Below are 17,333 nucleotides of genomic sequence, written 5' to 3'. Positions count from 1 at the left end.
AAGCAGGCACACCCAACGAGAGATCCAGAAAGGCCCCTAAAGAGGTGGGCTCAGAAGAGACAGGGCTCCTGGAGAGACACACTTGGGGTCCCCGACTCTCAGCCCTCCCTCCATGACCCCTTCTCTTCCCCCAGGCCCAGGATCCCTGGAGAACTCAGCCCCGAGGCCCCCAGGGCCCCTGGCCCTCCTCTCTGCCCTGGGCTGGCTGTGGTGGAGAATGTAGGCGCAACCCAGTGGAGCTCGCCTCCCCCTGCAGGGGGCCTCAGGCCAAGAGTGAGAGAAAAGGGGGAGCAAGAGCCGTGGGTCTCGTGGGGGCAGAAGAGCTCTCGGCCACCAAGGAAGAAGAGAAGAGGAGAAAGAGGAGGAGGCAGAGGAAGAAAGATCTTTAGAGAACCCATCACTGTGAGGGATAACGCAAAATTATGCATCTTTCTACAGCCATTCTCGCCACCCGTTCACGTTTCCGATTGTGACCCACTCCCGCCACCCCATACCCCTCTCTCTTAGCTCAGGCTGTCAACTGGCTCGTGTGGGTGTGGGTGTGTGAGTGTGAGCCTGCATGCGTGTGTAGGTGTCTGTGTCTCTGTGTGTGGGGGTGGGTGGGCTGGGGGAGGGGACTCAGCCGTCCTCCCACCCCCGAAACCCCCATGTCCAGTGTCCCCAACCCTACTGCCTCTCACCTCTGACTGGAGGTAGGTATGAGGCTCTGCAGTGGAAGCTGTGAAGAGAGGCTTACCAGGCTCCCTGCTTCCCCAATATATGCACGCACACTGACCCTCCCCCTGTCGAAAGGGCAACTCCTGGCAGGTTGGGAGTGGGGAGGGGTGCCACACTCACCTGTCAAGCTGTCATTCAGCCTTTGTGAGTAAGTGGGGGACCTCCATCTGGGCTCTGGGCTTCCCTGCCGTCAACCACCAGCTTCCTGTAGCCAGAGGCCCCATCGCTGGCTCAGTGGCCTGAGACCTTCCCACTTTTCCTGTCCCTCCCTACCTTGGATTTTCTGGCCCCCTCCTGGGCCAATCGGTGCTTCCATCCAACTGTCAGACTGGTGGCAGGAGTCACCTGTCTGTTTCAGTGCTTTGCCCTGCCCCCGCCACCACTCCCCTTGGCCTTGATTTCCCCACCTGTGGCACCAGCCAGCTGCCCTCGGGGCCTTTGCAGCTGGCCCACAGGTGTAGGCTTGCTGGTCTGTCACTTCCTGGCCTCTCCACCAACTGTACCTCCCAAAGGCTACCTGACCGCCCTCACACACACTCAGACACACCACACACACACACACACACACACCAGCGACTGTGACCAGCAATAGCCCCCTGGCTGCAGCTGTCCTGTAGCTGGTGACTAGCTGTATTCCCCCTGAGTAGGCATCTGTTGTCAGGAAGGGACCCTGAGAGGCTGCAGCGTCAGCTCTGATTGCAGGAATACTCCACCCTGGTGCACCACACCACACCAAGTGGGGGACAGAGAGGCATCACACAGACATCCTGAGCCCAGACAAAGATGCCATGTCACCAATTCCGACTCCCAGGAGACCCTCTATATAATAAACACCCACCCCAAACCACACCACCCAGAGTCTGGTGGAGAAGAGGAGAGGGCAAGGCGCAGTGACTGTACCTCAGACGGGGGCATGGGCCCCATCCCACATTGTCTTCCATTCCCAGGGTCCAGGGGATGGGGTGGGACGGGGGAGGGATACCAGGGAGGGGGTGGGGGGCCCTGGGGGCCGTGTGTTCCAATTCATAGGGAGTGTTGAGACCACCACACCAATAAACGCCTTTTTCCAAAGTCTGCCTGCAGGTGTCAATGTCATTAAGGATTAGAGTTAATGAAGGGCAAAGGGTAGCAGTCAACTGATGGTGCCTCTCCGGCATCATTCCTACCACCTGCTTTCTCATTGGTAGACATGGAATGGACTCATTACAGAGGTGCCCTGTGATTGGCCTAAGCCGCTCAGCATAGCCCATTTCGTGATTGGCTTGGAGATGGGCACGTGACCTAGTAAGGCTAATGAGAAAGCGAATGGATTCCCAAGAAGAGATGCTTTTCTGCTGGATATTGTGGCTCCGTGATGTGAGGTCTACATCTGCAGGGTTGCTTTTCTCCATCACATGGAGAGATCTTGGGTCTGTGGGGATAGCAGTGGTGGGGAGGGCTGCATATGGAGCCTGAGAATGATAGGAACACTGTAACACTGTGAAGTGCAGACTGGAAACCTTAGAGAAACTGAGTCCATGATGATATCATTTGAGCAGCTGGATCAACACTTAACTGATGCCCATCTTCACTTGTATAAGCAATAAAGTCCCCTGTATATTTAAACCAATTTGCATTGGATTTTCTATCTCTAGTAATAAAAAAGAACGCAAACCCTAATAGATACAGAAAAGACGTACAGGGCCCAGAACCCCAACCCTCACCTTTCTAAAAGGATCCAGGGGTTCTATCTTCCAATGGCCTTTTCTACCCCCAATCATGAACCAGAAGTTCTCTCACATGCTTTCCTTCCCTGAGGCATGCTGGTTACCCACATTTGTTTGGTTCCCCTTTCTTCTTTGCTGGAAGATCCACCTGTTATGATACAGGCTAGATATTTGGTTTCTCAGCCTCCTTTGCAACTAAGTGGCCAGTTTGGGTCAAAGAGACGTAAATGGAAATTTGCTTGCAGGTTTCCAGGAGAGCTTCCCTCCCACTCCATGATAGGGAAGAAGGCAGTGATAGAGGGAGGTAGGGGATGGGGAAGATGTATAGGGAGGAAGTTCTGTCCCCTTCCTTTTATCTTTGGATACAGTTGTATGAAGATGCGATGACTGGAGCTGCAGCAACCATCTTGCTACATGAAGCAACATGCTTAGTGTCAATGTGCAACCCACTGAAGGTGGCAGAGCAGATGGATGCAAAGGGCCCATGTCTTTAATGGCATCACTGAGCTGCTGAGCCAGCCTGAAACCAGCCACCTTCATATTTCCTGCCACCATTTTATTTTGTTACTTGCAGTCCAAAGAATCCTCACCAAGGCACTCTCTAAATTCTCAATTAGAGACCCAGCCGAAAAAGCAAGACTTACGCTGAAGACAGCAGCAGCAAGCCCAGCTCTTCACCAGCACCAAAACATCTGATCAGTCAACAAATATTTATTGATTGCCTGCTGTGTGCCAGGCTCTGGGTTAAGTGCTGAGATAATGATGTGGTGTCTGCTTTCGTAAAGCCCTTAGTTTAGACAGAGAGTCTCAGGCCACACAAGTAATTACATATTTATGTATCAGAAATGGCATATTCAAGGATTCTGGGACTTAACCCAAGACTAAGGGAGGGGTAGGGGAATGGTCGTCTAAGATGGCAATTGTTACTCTTAGACTTGAGGAATGAATGACATAAGGGAAAAAGAAGTGTTACCAGCAGAGCAAACTCTAGGGGCAAAATAAATTGTGGCTGAGAGACAGCCTGTGATACTGGAGTCACGGGGCAGAGAAAGAATTGGGAGGGGAGGTCAGGGAGGCCAACAGAGGCCAGACCACAAGATTTTTGAAGGTCACGACGAGGAGTTTGGATAATATCTGAAGGGAAATGCACAGGCCATAGAAGTGTTTAAAGAGAAGAGGGACATGATCTGATCTGTTTTAAGATGAAGATGCTGGGAGCTGGATGGGGTGTGGTCTACATGTGGCAAAGTGAATGTAGGGGGACCTTTCAGAGAGCATGGCTAAGCTCCCTCTCTAGCTCAGAGCAACACAGCAAGCCCTGCCTGTCTGCTGCAGAGGCTTGGACGTTGTGCAAACCACACAGTGATATCAGCAGGAGTTTCCCAGCCAAGAAGTCACATCTCCTTACTTGCACAAATACAGGAAGACTCTTCTTCTGCAGCAAGAGAGGGAGACAGAAAGTCCCACTTTCAGGGTCCAACCCTCAGTCATAGCAGGCCCTGCCTGCTGCTGGAGTGAAATAGGAAGTTCTGGCCCAAAATGCCCTGTGCAGGGCAGGCCACTGGCTCTGATCACACCTGTGTGGCTGCCCGAACAGTCTTTGAGCTCCCACCTACAGAGACAACTGGACTGGGGTCTGTGGCCTGGAAGAGAGAGGTGGGGTGCGGGAAGAACTCAGTAGTACCCTGGATGTGACATGACTCACCCACTGAACTTTTTCCAGCTCTTGCTTGAACTTTTTAGAGATTATCTGGGAACCCTCCACTTGGAGAGGGGGAAAAAAAAATGTCTGGCTATCGATGGAGTGAAGCCAGCCAACAACTCAACCCAGTTTTTTTTTTTTTTTTTAAACCGGGTCTCGCTCTGTCATCCAGGCTGGAGTGCAGTGGTACCGTTAGAGCAGACTGAAGCCTCGACCTCCCAAGCCCAAGCAATCCTCCCACTTCAGCCTCCCTAGTAGCTGGGACTACAGGCACATGCCACTATGCCAGACTAATTTTAAAATGTTTTGTAGAGATGGGGTATCCCTATGTTGCCCAAGCTGGTATCGAACTCCTGGGCTCAAGCGATTCTTTCTCCTCAACGTCTCGAAGTGCTGGGATTACAGGCATGAGGTACCATGCCTGGTCACAACAACCCCTCTTTTATGGGGAAACAAGGAAATTCCACACCACTTCATAGAGAAAAATGGGTCTTGCTCAATTTTTATGGAAAAGAAAAAAGGAGGGGCCAGGCATAGTGGCTCATGCCTGTAACCCCAGCACTTTGGGAGGCTGAGGTGGGCGGATCACTTGAGGTTAGGAGTTCGGAACCAGCCTGCCTAACATGGTGAAACCCCGTCTCTACTAAAAATACAAAAATTAGTCAGGCATGGTGGCTCATGCCTGTAATCCCAGCTACTCAGGTGGCTGAGGTAGGAAAATCGCTTGAACCCAGGAGGCGGAGGCTGCAGTGAGTCGAGATGGCGCCACTGCACTCCAGCCTGGACAATAGAGTGAGACTCTGTCTCAAAAAAAAAAAAAAAAAAAAAAAAAAGAGAGAGAGATCCTATCTCATCCTCCTTTGTAAGTGAAACTGGAATTCACTCTTATTTTAATATACATCAAAGTGAGGCGGGAAGCTTTGTCCAAACTTGATGCATTTTTAAAAAGGATAAAGTTATACAGACTGTAAACTAACAAGTAAAACTGGAGTTAGATAATTGGGACCCTCTCATCTCCCTGACTATAATACAAGAAGTTCCGCCCCAATTCCAGGAGGAAATGAGGGCACCCACACTCACTTGGTAGGCCCTAGTTGAGCTGTGGTCCTCCAGCGGGACTTTGAGGTCCAGAGGCCATGAAATCTCCACTGGGGTCACACTGTGCATCTTCTTTTCTGAGGGGGTGGCCACGGGGACCAAGGTAGAAGGATGCTTCTTTTTCTCAGGAGTCTTTCCTGATTGAGAGGAGGAAGAGAAGCAGGAATACCTGATTAGTTGCCCCAACATGCCAACCCAGCCAATAGCAAGGGAAGCTGGTCTGAGAGGCGGAGCCTTATGCTGATTGGCAGGATGGATGACCTATGATGGTGCTGATTGGCTCAGTCAGGTCTTCCACCGGCCTCTTTCTAGGGTCCTTCCCGGTTGGCCATGTTTGCCCCTTCCCCAGTCCCCTTGCTCACCACGAAAGCGGCACAGGCAGCAGATGCAAAGGAGGAGAAGTACGGCTAGCAGCGCCAGGCCCAGTAGGGAGCCCAGGACGATGCCGGCAATGGCCCCGTGGCTCAATGTGGGGCCTGGAAGAGACAAAGAGAAGAAAGAGAAGGGGAACAGGAACCAAGGTTGGACCCAAGTTTCCTAAGCCCTCTAACTTTATGCTGGGACCCAGGAGTCCAGCCCCCACTGTCCCTCCCCTCCCAGAACCCAGGAATGTGGGACCCTAGCACTCTCAACTCATTTAACAGTTACTGCAGTGTGCCTGGCTCTCGGACAGGTAGTGAGGATTCATTGGTGGGCCAAACAGGAAAGATGCCTACCCTTGTGGGCTTAATTCTAGGAGAGAAGTCAGAAACAAATGAGCAATACATAACATAATCACAGATTGTCCCGAGAAAGAAAGAGTTATGTGATAGAGATAATGAGGGTCAGGTGTGGTGGCTCACACCTGTGATTCCCAACACTTTGGGAGGTCAAGGTGGGCAATCACTTGAGTCCAGGAGTTGGAGACCAGCCTGGCCAACATAGCGAGACCCTGTCTCTACAAAACATAGAAAAGCTAGTCAGGTGCAGTGGCTGGGCCCGTAGCCCCAGCTACTCAGGAGACTGAGGTAAGAAGATCACCTGAGTCTGGGGAGGTTGAGGCTGCAGTGAGCCCAGATCCTGCCACTGTACTCCAGCCTGGGCAACAAAGTGAGACCTTGTCTCAAAAAAAGTAAACAAACAAAGAAAAAACAAAAAAGGAATAATGGGAAGGGATGTGACATTTAGAAACAGTGGTGAGTTAGGTCCCTGAGGAAGTAACATGTGAACAGAGACTTGAAGAATAAAGACCAGAGGCAGTCATACTAAACCTGGGAAAGGGTGTTCCAAGAGGAGGGAACAGAAAATGCAAAGGTCCAGAACTAGGAAAGAGCTTTCTCTGTTCAACGAAGGCCAGCATGGGTGGAGGATATGGAAGGAGAGAGCTGGAGGTGGAGAGTGAAGTAGAAAAGGTTTCCAGGAACCAGATCCCAAAGGGGTCCCACAGAAATTAATGGAAGACTTTTATGTAGGGCAGCCTCATGATCTGATTTGCATAACTCTGGCTTCTACACGGAGAATGCATTATCTGAGAGCAAGAGGGAGTATAAAGATACCAAATAAACAGCTGTTGCAGTCCAGGCAAGAAAGGATGCTGTGTTTGACCAGAGCCTTGGGGTGAAGATGGAAAATATTTTAGAAGGAAAATGGACCGAACTTGCTGGCAATTAGGATGTCAGGGGTGATGCGGCCTGTAAGTAGTGACATTTATGAGTATGGGGAAGACTGGAGGGTTGGGGGATGCAGTTTTGAGGGAAAACATCAAAAGATCTGTTTTGGGTGTATGACATTTGGGATGCTAACCGGACATCCAAAGTGAAGATCTTGGCTGGGCTCAGTGTCTCACACCTGTAATCCCAGCACTTTGGGAGACCAAGGCAGGCAGATCACTTGAGGTCAGGAGCTCAAGACCAGTCTGGCCAACATGGCAAAACCCTGTCTCTACTAAAAATTCAAAAAAAGTTAGCTGGGCATGGTGGCTAACACCTGTAATCCCAGCTACTCGGGAGGCTGAGGTAGAAGAATCACTTGAACCCAGGAGGTGGAGATTCCAGTGAGCTGAGATCATGCCACTGTACTCTACTTTGTCCCACCACCCCACCCCACCTCGCCAAAAAATAGTGAAGATCTTAAGTAGGAAGAACATCCTTTTCAAGAGACAAGTCAGGGTCCAGGACATTTGGGAGTCATCTGAGTATTAATGTTATTGAAGGCCATGAGCGTGAACATGATCACTTTGGGGAGTGAGGACTAAATCCTGAGACACTCCAGTGGAAGAATGTTATCAACTGAATTGTGCCCACCCCAAAAGAAAAACGTATCTTGAAGTCTTAACCCCTGTTCCTGTGAGTGTGACTTTATTTTGGAATAAGTTCTCTGAAGATGTAACCAAGTCAATATGAGGTCATTAGGGTGAACCCTAATCCAATATAACTGGTGTCCTTAAAAGAAGAGGACAGAAGCCAGGTGCTGTGACTCACGCCTCTAATCCCAGCACTTTGGGAGGCCAAGGTGTGTGGGTCACCTGAGGTCGGGAGTTTGAGACCAGCCTCACCAATGTGGTGAAACCCATCTCTACTAATAATACAAAAATTAGCTGGGCGTCGTGGCACATGCCTGTAATCCTAGCTACCCAGGAGGCTGAGGCAGGAGAATCACTTGAAGCCGGGAGGTGGAGGTTGTAGCGAGCTGAGATCGTACCATTGCACTCCAGCCTGGGCAACAAGAGTGAAGCTCCATCTCAAAAAAAAAAAAAAAAAAAAAGAAGAAGAAGAGGACAGAGACACACACACAGGGAGAAGGCTGTGGGAAGCTGCAGGCAGAGGTTGGAGTGACACAGCTGCAAGCCAAGGAATGCCAAGGATGAAACAGCCACCACCAGGAGCTAGGAAGAGACAAAGGAGGATTCTACACAGGGCGTCAGAGGGAGTAGGACCCTCTCAACACCTTGATTTTTGACTTCTGACGTCCAGATCTGTGAGAGAAGACATTCCTATTGTTTCTTTTTTTCCCCCTTTTTGTGGAGAACGGGGTCTCGCTATATTACCCAGGCAGGTCTCGAACTCCTGGGCTCAAGCTATCCTCCCGCCTCTGCCTCCCTGAGAGCTGGGATTACAGGCGTGAGCTACCGCACCCCGCCAATTCCTGTTGTTTCAAGCCATGCAGTTCATGGTACTTTGTTAGGGCAGGCCCCGGGAAACTAAAACAGGGAGAGAGGGAGGATCTGGCACAACAGACTGAGAAGGTCTACTTGGACAGCCCCAACTTACCGGCCTGGTAGACCCGGCTTTGTGATGGAGTCCCTGGTTGGCCCCCCAGGATGGGCAGGATCCGAAAGGTCCAGATCCCTGGATTCCGAGGTGGAAGGGGCACCACAGCTGACCGCTCCTGAGGCCCCAGGATGAGCAGGGAGACCCAGTCCTTGTAGGTGGAAGTCCTGCCCAGATCAGGCCCATCTGGCCATGCCTGGATCTCAAAACTGCTGATTAGGGCCCCGCGCTCTACATCCCAAGTCAGCACGGCTGCATCTCTGGCTCTCTGAAGCCTCCACGAGGATATGGAGGGTCCTAGAGGGATGTAGGGGAGGCTAGATTCTTGGGTGCCAGAGAGGAGAGGGAAGGGGGCTAGGGGGCTGGGCTCCTGGGTCTAAGGAAGGAGAGGCTGGGGCCTGGACTCCAGGGTCTGAGGGAGGAGGGGCTGGGGCCTGGACTCCTGGGTCTGAGGCGGGAGGGGCTGGGGCCTGGATTCCAGGGTCTGAGGGAGGAGGGGCTGGGGCTTGGACTCCTGGGTCTGAGGGGGGAGGGGCTGGGCCTGGACTCCAGGGAGGAGGGGCTGGGGGCCTGGATCCTAGGTCTGGGGAAGGAGAGGTCTGGAGCCTGAACTTCCGGGTCTGAGGGCTGGGGGCCTGGACTTGCGGGCTTTCTGAAATAATGTGGCTCACCAATGAGGGTGATCTGGTCACCGCCAGCTCCCAACGCCCCACTGCACAGCACGGAGTAATTTCCCAGGTCCCAATCCAGGCTGAAGTTGCCGATGTGGAGCTTCCGCCCATCTTGACTGAGCCGCAGGCGACTCCCGCCTCCTGGAGCCAGGGGACGCCCTTCCCGGGCCCAGGATGCCCGAGAGGGTGGGGGACAACCAGAGGCCTCCAGTGCCACCTCTGCCTCCCCCAACCGTGTCTCTGCCACCAGCGGATGCAGCAGTACCTCTCGGGGGGCCTCTGCAGGTGGGAGAAGCCCAGTTAAGAAAGTCAAGACCTTACCTTGGATTCAAAGAACAGGTCCTATGCCCTACTTTAAATCAGATGGTGGTAAGCCCCGGCGCTTTGGCCACCTGAGAAAGAACTGCCAGTTTACTCACTCATTCGCTCATTCATTCATTCATTTATTATCTGATTTCCTCATCAAACACTTATTGAACACATACCATAGAAGTAGGCCCTGTACTGGGAAACTCATATTATTGTCAGCTATTCATTCTTCTTTATAATAATAATAATTATTATTATTATGTAGCAATAATAATTATAAGACTGGGTCTTGCCACACTGCCCAGGCTGGTCTGGAACTCCTAGGCTCAAGCAATCCTTCCGCCCCCGACTACCAAAGTGCTGCTATTACTGCGCCCGACCTCGTTACTCTTTAAAACATCACTGCTTTATCTCTCTGAACACGTGGGAAACTGATGGCCTTCTTCCTGTGTCCGGAAAAATACCCCCATCCCTGCACGCCCTCCCCATGAGGTATAGGAAAGTCTTTGTCCCTTTTCTAGTTTGAAGACAGTGAAGTCCTGCCTCTTTCTTGGACTAAGGACGTACCCCAAACCCCTTCAGAATTTTCGAAGGACCAAAGAAAGAGTCTCCCTCCTACTCGAGAAACAGCAAAAAAGCCCCGCGCCGTCTCACCCGGCGTGACTGTGCAGGTACGCGTGGCCACCAGGTGGCGAGCAAGGCAGGTGATGGGGACGCCGCTGAGCCGGGGGTGGGCGGGGACGGCCGCCAGCAGCACAGAGGACACTGGCCCCGCGCGGATGCCTTCGGGGAGACCCTGGAACTGCAGGGAGGCGGCAGGGACCCCGCCGGGCCACGAGCAGCGGAAGCGGAGGCTGCGGTCCCCGGGACCTCCTTCAACTGAGCACTGTGGAGCCCCGGGGGGCAGGTCTGTGGAGAGAAGGCAGAGAATGAGGCTGTAGTCCCTCTAGTCCCGCCTCTCTGCGCAGTAACTCCCTTCTTCCCTAGCCCCGCTCCATAGGCGCTCACACTCCCCACTTTTCCTGAGATCTCGTTCCCAACTTCCCCGCTAAGTGGGTAGCCGGCAGCCCTGATGACTGCCCAACTTTCTTAAGAAAACTGCATCTTCACACAATGATATTTCTCTTCCCAAACGTAACTCATCCCCTTCCTTTCCAGCTCCACCACTTCTGCCAGGTTACTTCGCCCCCTTCTGGATTGCCCTCCGAGAAGCCTCCCCTTTTCCCAGATATCTCCGCCTTTCCTTGCGGATCCCATCCCCTTTCTAAGATAATTCTGCCCGCTTTCCAAATGACCTCGCCCCTTTCCCTGGTGACTCCGCCCCTTCCCAGGTACCTTCTCCGTTTGCTGATCCCACTTACCCGCCCAAGCAACTTAGTTCTTTCCCTTTCTAACTCCCACTCTTTGCCATTTAACTCCGCTGTCGACTTTGTTGAGAGTGTTCCATGCCCCGGAATGTCCGCCTTCTCAGTGCTGGGCCGGCCCGTCAGTCCCGGACATCCCTGCCACTCCATTTGGCTCCTTCGCTTGTCCTCTTTCTGGCCCCGCCTCTTATCCTAGGTGTCTCGGCCCCTCCGCGCTGGCCCCGCCCCACCACGGGTATACCAGCTCCTTCTTGGTGATCCAGTTTTCCCGCTGGCCCCGCCCCACCCTCCGGTATCGGGCTCCTCCTCGCTGGCCCCGCCCCTTAGCCTAGGTATCTCCGCCCCCCCGCGCCGGCCCCGCCCCACCACGGGAATACCAGCTCCTTCTTGGTGATCCAGCTTTCCCGCTGGCCCTGCCCCACCCACCGGTATGCTGCACCTCCTTGCTGGCCCCGCCCCTTTCATCTAGTCCCGCCCCTGTTCTGGCCCCGCCCCTCAGGCATTCCCCGACTCTCGCCCCGGCCTCTCACCCGCCACAGTGAGGTTGAGCAGCGAGCGGCGGCGGCGGCTGGTTCGCGGGTTCGCTGCCAGGCAGGCGTAGGTGCCTGCGTGGCCCGGCCCGACCGCGGGCAGCAGGAGGCGCGGCCCCGCGGGCACCGCGGCCTCGGCCGGGTCCGCTAGGCTCCACGCGATGTCGGCGGGCGGCCGCGAGGCGGCAGCGCAGCGCAAGGTCACGTTGCTGCCCGCGGTGACAAAGCGGGCAGGCGTGGCGTCGCGGTCCGAGGAGACGGTGATGATCGGCGGGTCCGGGCCGTCTGGAGGGAGGAGGGGTCGGGACTGCAAGTGTCAGGGTCACCTGGGACTCCGCTGGGACTCCCGGAGACTGGGCCCCCAGCCCGCTTCTCCCCAAGGACCCCCTGTCCCCGACCCGAGGTACCCCCCCAACTCACAGAAGACGCTGACGTCGGCGGCAGCCTCCCTGCTGCCGAAGGGGCTGCGGACGCGGCAAGTGTACCGGGCGTGGTCGCTGCGCGCAGGGCGCGCGATGAGCAGCTGGTCGCCCTCTGAGCGGATCCGGGGCGGCTCGGCTCCCTCGGATTCCGACGCCTCCAGGGCGCGTCCGTCCCTGCTCCAGCTCAGCTCGCCGCGACCGGGTCCCCAACCCAGGCAGCGCAGCCGGAGCTCGGCCGCCCCCTCCTCTGTCTCTGGAGCCTTGGGCTGAACCGACAGCTGGGGTAGGGGCTCTGGGAGAGGGAGAACGGGCTCAGGACCCAGTCCTGGAGCCCATCTTTGGTCCCCTTAGAGGGAGCCCCAGCCGCTGCTCCCTCTAAGCCCCTGGAGTCTCGGCTCCCATCCCTCTCCTCTCATAAACCCATGAGTTTGAGCCCCCAGACCCCTTCTCTCCGGGACCCAGGAGTTCGACAGAAGAGGCTCCCAGCCTCCTCCTCCTCCCTCAGACCTGGGAGTGCAGGCCCCCAAGAGTCTCCATCCCAGGTCCAACATTGCTCCAACACCCCTGCCTTGACCTCTAGCTCTTTTCCTCCTTTCCTCAACCCAGAAGCCCTCTGCTGCCATCCAGGGACCCCACAGCACCGTGACTTGCCCAAAGCCTGGCAGAGCAGAGCAGCCCCTGCCGCCTGCACTCCGGACGCCAGGGCCCACTTACCATACACACCCACCGTGAACTCGCGAGTCTGCCGGGGGACCCCTGCCCGGATGACCTCAGCCGTGTAGACCCCTGCATCGTCCAGCTGGGCAGAGGCGAGCTCCAGAACCCCCCGGGCCTGGTCAAATCGCAGGCGGTCTCGGTGAGCAGGGTCCAGGCTGATCAGAGGTGCCCCTGGCCCCAGGCCTCCAGTTGCCAGCACCTTAGAGCCCCGGCGCCAGACCACCAGAGGGGTGGGGGGCCCAGGGCTGGGGACTGGGACCAGGGGGAGCCGGATGGTAGTTCCCACCAGCACAGCGAGTGGGTCCCCTAGCTGCTGGGGGAAGTTTGCAGCTGAGTGGGTCTCTGCAGAAAGTTTGGATTCAGGGCTCTGGGCAGAGAGTTGAAGATCCATATCATCAGGGGAGAATTCTGAATCTGGGGCCTCAACAGAGAGTTTGGTGTTGGAGACTTGAGCAGAAATGTTTGAAGCTGGGGTGTTAACAGAGAAGGAAGGCTTGGGGTCTTTGGCAGGAACTCGAGGGTCCGAAATATCAGGAAATACTTCAGAACTAGGGGTTTCAGAGAAGGAGGAAACCGGGCTCAAATCTTGGCCCTCAGCAGAAACATTTGACCAGAAGGACCCAGACATGTTGTTGGAACTCAGGGCCTCAGGAAACCAGCTGGAATCAGAGATTCCAGCAGAGCCTTTTGAATCCAGGGACTGATCCGGAAGTTTCCAGCTGGGAGGTTTGATGGAGGGAACCTCTGCACCCAGCCCCTGGGAAGAGCTCTTTGAGTCCGAAGAGAAGGCAGAGGAGAAGTTGGTTTGCTGAAGTCCAGAAGAGGCTCTGAGGGTGAGGACCCCTACCAAGGAGGCTGCAGAGAAGAGGGGAAAGTGTTGGGGGAGGCTGCTCAGGGGGACTGGAGGGGAGGGGACTGAGCAGGGAACTTACCCAGGAGTAGGAAGAGCGGTAGAGCCTGTGGGGTGTCCATGGTGCTGGCCTCACTGAAAGGACACTGGGGAGAGACCCAGGACTGCACCCATCCCTCCTGGGTCGGACGAGTCCAACAGGACTGGTAGCTTAGCTTCCTGGGAGGGGAAGGGAGCCAGACCCAGAGGGAGGGGCCGGGATCCCCAACCCCGACGTGGTGGCTGAGCTGCCCACCCCACCCCACTCTCTTCATCAGCTGGTCCCATCTGCAGGGAGGCCCAGCCTGATCCCTGTACTCCCCACCCGCAGGGGGAAGATGGAGAAAACATTCCCAGCTAAAAATGTGGTAGCAAGTTTGTGGGACAAAGCCAGGAAGACTTCCTGGAGGAGGGTGAGGTGACCTTTCCGAGAGCCCCACCTCTGATGGCCACAGCTTCAGAACAGGCTTCCTCCTCCCCAGCCTCCTGGCCCCTTCCACTCTGTCTTGCCTGCAGCCTCAGATACACCTGACTCTGCTCCTCCTCTGCTCCAAACCCTCCCACGGCTCTCTCAGAACCAAGTCTCCAGGTGCTGTCTCCTGCCAGGGCCTCTATCCTGAGCCCAGAGCTGCATTTCCGCATCCCCGAGGCCCTCACATGGCCTGTGTCGCGCTAAACTCAGAATCTCTCCTCTAACCCAAACTTCCTCACACCTCCAGGATGGCTTCACCATCTTCACAAATGCTGGGAAACATTCCCAACCTCCGCCCTCCCCGTCACCACTGTCAATCTGAGTCCAACCCTCCTCACCCTAGTTCTCACTGGCCAGGCCCTGTCTTCTCTTCCTGCCCCGTCTCCCTCCTCTGCCCAGTCTCCTCCAGTCCCTGCCAGGGTCCTTCTATACCCAGAGCTGAACCTGCCTTCCCCTGCTCACAGCCCTCCCCTGGCTCCCCAGCGCCCTCTGGAGACATCCAAGCTTCACAGCAAACGCATGCACACCCCCCCAACCCGACTCCAGCACTTGAACATCCTGCCCGCCCATCTCACCTCCCAGTCCTCTACCTGGAATGCTCTCACTCTCCACCTCCCTCCAGCCTGGCTAAACCACAACTTGTCCTTCAGGTCTCACCTTATTAAGAACCATAATAATTACCACTTAGTTTGAGCCGGGAACTATGCTAAATGTTTCCTATGCATTATCAGGCTGAACCCTTCTAAACACCCTATGAGCTGAGTGTCATTATACTCACTTTGCAGGCCAGGGGACTTAGGCTCAGAGAGGTCAAGGGACCTGCAGGAGGTTGCACAGCCAGAGGGAGAAGCTGGACTTGGGACCAGGATGGTCAGACCGTTGACTCCTTCTGATAGCTTTTCCCACCATCCCATGCTGAGCTTAGGGCCTCTGCTCAGCTCCCAGTCCTCTAAGCTTACCTTGGCCCAGTTCTCACCAGTAAAAATATTGGTAATATATGTATTTTTTGAGACGGAGTCTCGTTCTGTCACCCCAAGTGCCTCAGCTCACTGCAGGCTCCATCTCCCGGGTTCCAGTGATTCTCCCGTCTCAGCCTCTGGAACAGCTGGGAGTACAGGCACGCACCACCACACCCGGCTAACTGTTGTTATTTTTAGTAGAGATGGGGTTTCACCATGTTGGCCAGGCTTATCATGAGTTCCTGACCTCAAGTGATCCACCCACCTTGGCTTCCCAAAGTACTGAGATTACAGGCGTGAGCCACTGCGCCCGGACTAATACTGGTAATAATATACATTCAGCATTTTTTGCGTGGCAGGTGTGGTTATGGGGGTGCTACATAAATTAACCTTGCAAAACTCCATGGAGTAGATTATGTAGTTTAAAGAGGGCTGCAAATTTGAGGATCCTCCTGTTAAGATGTGAGGTCTATATCCCCACTCCTTGGATCTCAGTAGGCTCTGTGACTGCGGGACCAAGACGTGGAAGTGACCCTGTGCCAGGGTCTGCATCTAGGCCGGCATATGCCACTTTCTGTATCATAGGACACTCCCTCATGGAACCCAGCCGCCACACTGGGAGGAAACTCAGCAGTCCCATGGAGGGGAATCACGGCCCCTGGTCAGCAGCCCCAGCCAGCTTGCTGGCCATGTGGGTGAGCCCTCTTGGAAGCCAATCCCCTGGCCCCATTTGAGGCACCTGAACTGATCCTGCACAGAGAGACAAGCTGCCCCTGCTGAGCCCTGCCCAGATTCCAGACTTAAGAGCATAATAAACAAGTGTTGTTTTAAGCCACCAAGTTTTGGGGTGGTTTGTTATGCCAGAACAGACAACCAGAATACAGGTATCACTACTTCCACCTGATAGAGAAAGAAACTGAGGCTCAGGGAGTAGTTGCCTATCTGAGATCCTCATAGAGCCAGGAATGGGTCCAGTGGGATTTGACCCAGGGCCCTGGGACCCAGAACCCATGCCCTTAACCCCTACATGATGCCGTTACTATTTTGATCTGCAGATGAGGCAAATGAAACTCAAAAACAGGAAGGAACTCACCCAAGATCTAGCTGGCAAAGGTGACAGTGAGCATATGAAATCACATGCTGCCAGAAGGCCAGAGGAATGGAACACAATTTTTTTAACAAAAAATTAGGCCAGGCGCTGTGGCTCATGCTTGTAATCTCAGCACTTGGGGAGGCTGAGATGGGCGGATCACTTGAGGTCAGGAGTTCAAGACCAGCCTAGGCAACACGGTGAAACCCCGTCTCTACTAAAATACAAAAATTAGCCAGGTGTGATGGTGCAAGCCTGGGCAACAGAGCAAGACTCTGTCTCAAAAAAATATAATTAAAAAAAAACTAATCTGACTGTAGACCCAGGCAGTTCATTGCCACACTAAGTTTCGATTCTCTGTGGCTTGTCTGTGTCTCACACCAGAACCGCAGCTTCTGGCCTCATTCTCTCCTATGTCCCTGCTGAGACTGGGGACACAAGAGAGAATGACTGTCTTGAGTGTCCTGCAAACATTGTGGATAAAAGCCCTTCTCACCCACCTCACTGATATTTGTGTTCCAACACTCAACGTGGAAGTCATCTCCCTGGGAAATCTCTGACCCCACGGGCTGGGCCAGGTCAGGTCCCCCAGTTGGGTTCCCAGGGGCCCAGTGTGCCTCCACGTCTAGCATACTTCACCCCGAATTACAGCTGCCTTTGTCCTCATTGTCCCCTGTATCAATAGAGGTTCCTCATGGGCAGGGACTGGATCCACAGGGTCTGGCACACAAAAGACTCAAGTAAATGTTGAATGAACCAAATAGGTTCATTCAACATTTACTTGAATGTCTCTAGGAAATGAGTTAACAGAGATAGATGTTGAGAGTCAGTTTTATTGCCATCTCTGGGAGGGGCTCAAATCCGCCCGATCTCCTTCAGCTTGGCCACTAGGTCCTCAGTGGTTTCCACCTTGACGCCGGCCGTGCGCTGGGGCGGGTCCTCCACACTGATCACGGACAGCTTGGAGGTCAGGTCCACGCCCAGGTCCCCAGGCTTGATCACCTCGATCTTCTTCTTCTTGGCTTTCTGCACATGGGAAGCCATTGTTCACAGGGCTGTGGAACCCCTGCCACCCTCCTGCCACCTCCTTCCCATGGGTGCCATGCCTGCAGACCAGTCCCATGGACTGGACCCTCTGGACCCACCGACTGGCCAGGACACACAAAACTTCTCACAGGGCCACACCTGGTGTGGAAACTCCTGCTGGCTAGGAGGCCCTGGGAGGCCCAACTATCGCAGCAGTCCTCCTTTAGGTAACCAATTCAGGAAGCCCTTCACGGGCTGCAACAGACTGGCAAACTCATCCTTTTTGTAGTAATGACTCAGTGGACTTCTGGTTGAGATGACATGCTGAAGGCTCCCTATAGGCTTAGATGATACCCTGAGCCCTCTCTATAGGCTGAGATGATGCCCTGAACCCTCCCTATAGGCTGAGATGA

At 54.5% G+C, this 17,333-nt stretch overlaps 3 protein-coding genes and 1 long non-coding RNA gene across 5 annotated transcripts in view; 2 read left to right on the top strand and 2 right to left on the bottom strand.

The window, feature by feature from the left end:
- IGLON5 (IgLON family member 5) overlaps positions 1-223 on the top strand; it is a 16,039-nt gene extending 15,816 nt beyond the window's left edge. Inside the window, exon 8 of the mRNA XM_026448369.1 lies at positions 135-223. Within this exon, the coding sequence (XP_026304154.1) occupies positions 135-223 (89 nt within the window). The remainder of the gene's footprint in view (positions 1-134) is intronic.
- Positions 224-2,958: 2,735 nt separating this feature from the next.
- On the bottom strand, positions 2,959-13,509 carry VSIG10L (V-set and immunoglobulin domain containing 10 like). The gene is made up of 10 exons (XM_023182579.2): positions 13,417-13,509; positions 12,482-13,339; positions 11,766-12,059; positions 11,346-11,630; positions 10,106-10,360; positions 9,143-9,421; positions 8,472-8,768; positions 5,586-5,699; positions 5,206-5,360; positions 2,959-4,066 (listed from the first exon to the last, which is right to left on the bottom strand). The coding sequence occupies exons 1-10, from the start codon at positions 13,454-13,456 to the stop codon at positions 3,995-3,997; spliced, it is 2,649 nt and encodes an 882-aa protein (XP_023038347.2). The 5' UTR covers positions 13,457-13,509; the 3' UTR covers positions 2,959-3,994.
- Positions 12,383-15,605, top strand: LOC111519924. The gene is made up of 4 exons (XR_002724524.2): positions 12,383-12,623; positions 13,182-13,317; positions 13,705-13,786; positions 15,390-15,605. It is a non-coding gene; the product is annotated as an uncharacterized LOC111519924 (long non-coding RNA).
- Positions 15,606-16,707: 1,102 nt separating this feature from the next.
- Positions 16,708-17,333, bottom strand: part of ETFB (electron transfer flavoprotein subunit beta) — a 14,751-nt gene continuing 14,125 nt past the window's right edge. For both annotated transcript variants that reach the window (XM_023182472.2, XM_023182471.2), the window contains one exon: positions 16,708-16,920. In XM_023182472.2, the coding sequence (XP_023038240.1) occupies positions 16,750-16,920 (171 nt within the window). In that variant the 3' untranslated portion in view covers positions 16,708-16,749. The remainder of the gene's footprint in view (positions 16,921-17,333) is intronic.

Source organism: Piliocolobus tephrosceles, chromosome 21 (genome assembly GCF_002776525.5).
Source record: "Piliocolobus tephrosceles isolate RC106 chromosome 21, ASM277652v3, whole genome shotgun sequence".
Classification (NCBI taxonomy): Eukaryota; Metazoa; Chordata; class Mammalia; order Primates; family Cercopithecidae; genus Piliocolobus; species Piliocolobus tephrosceles.
The sequence above is the reverse complement of the archived record's forward strand: the minus strand, read 5'-3'. Positions and strand labels throughout refer to the sequence as shown.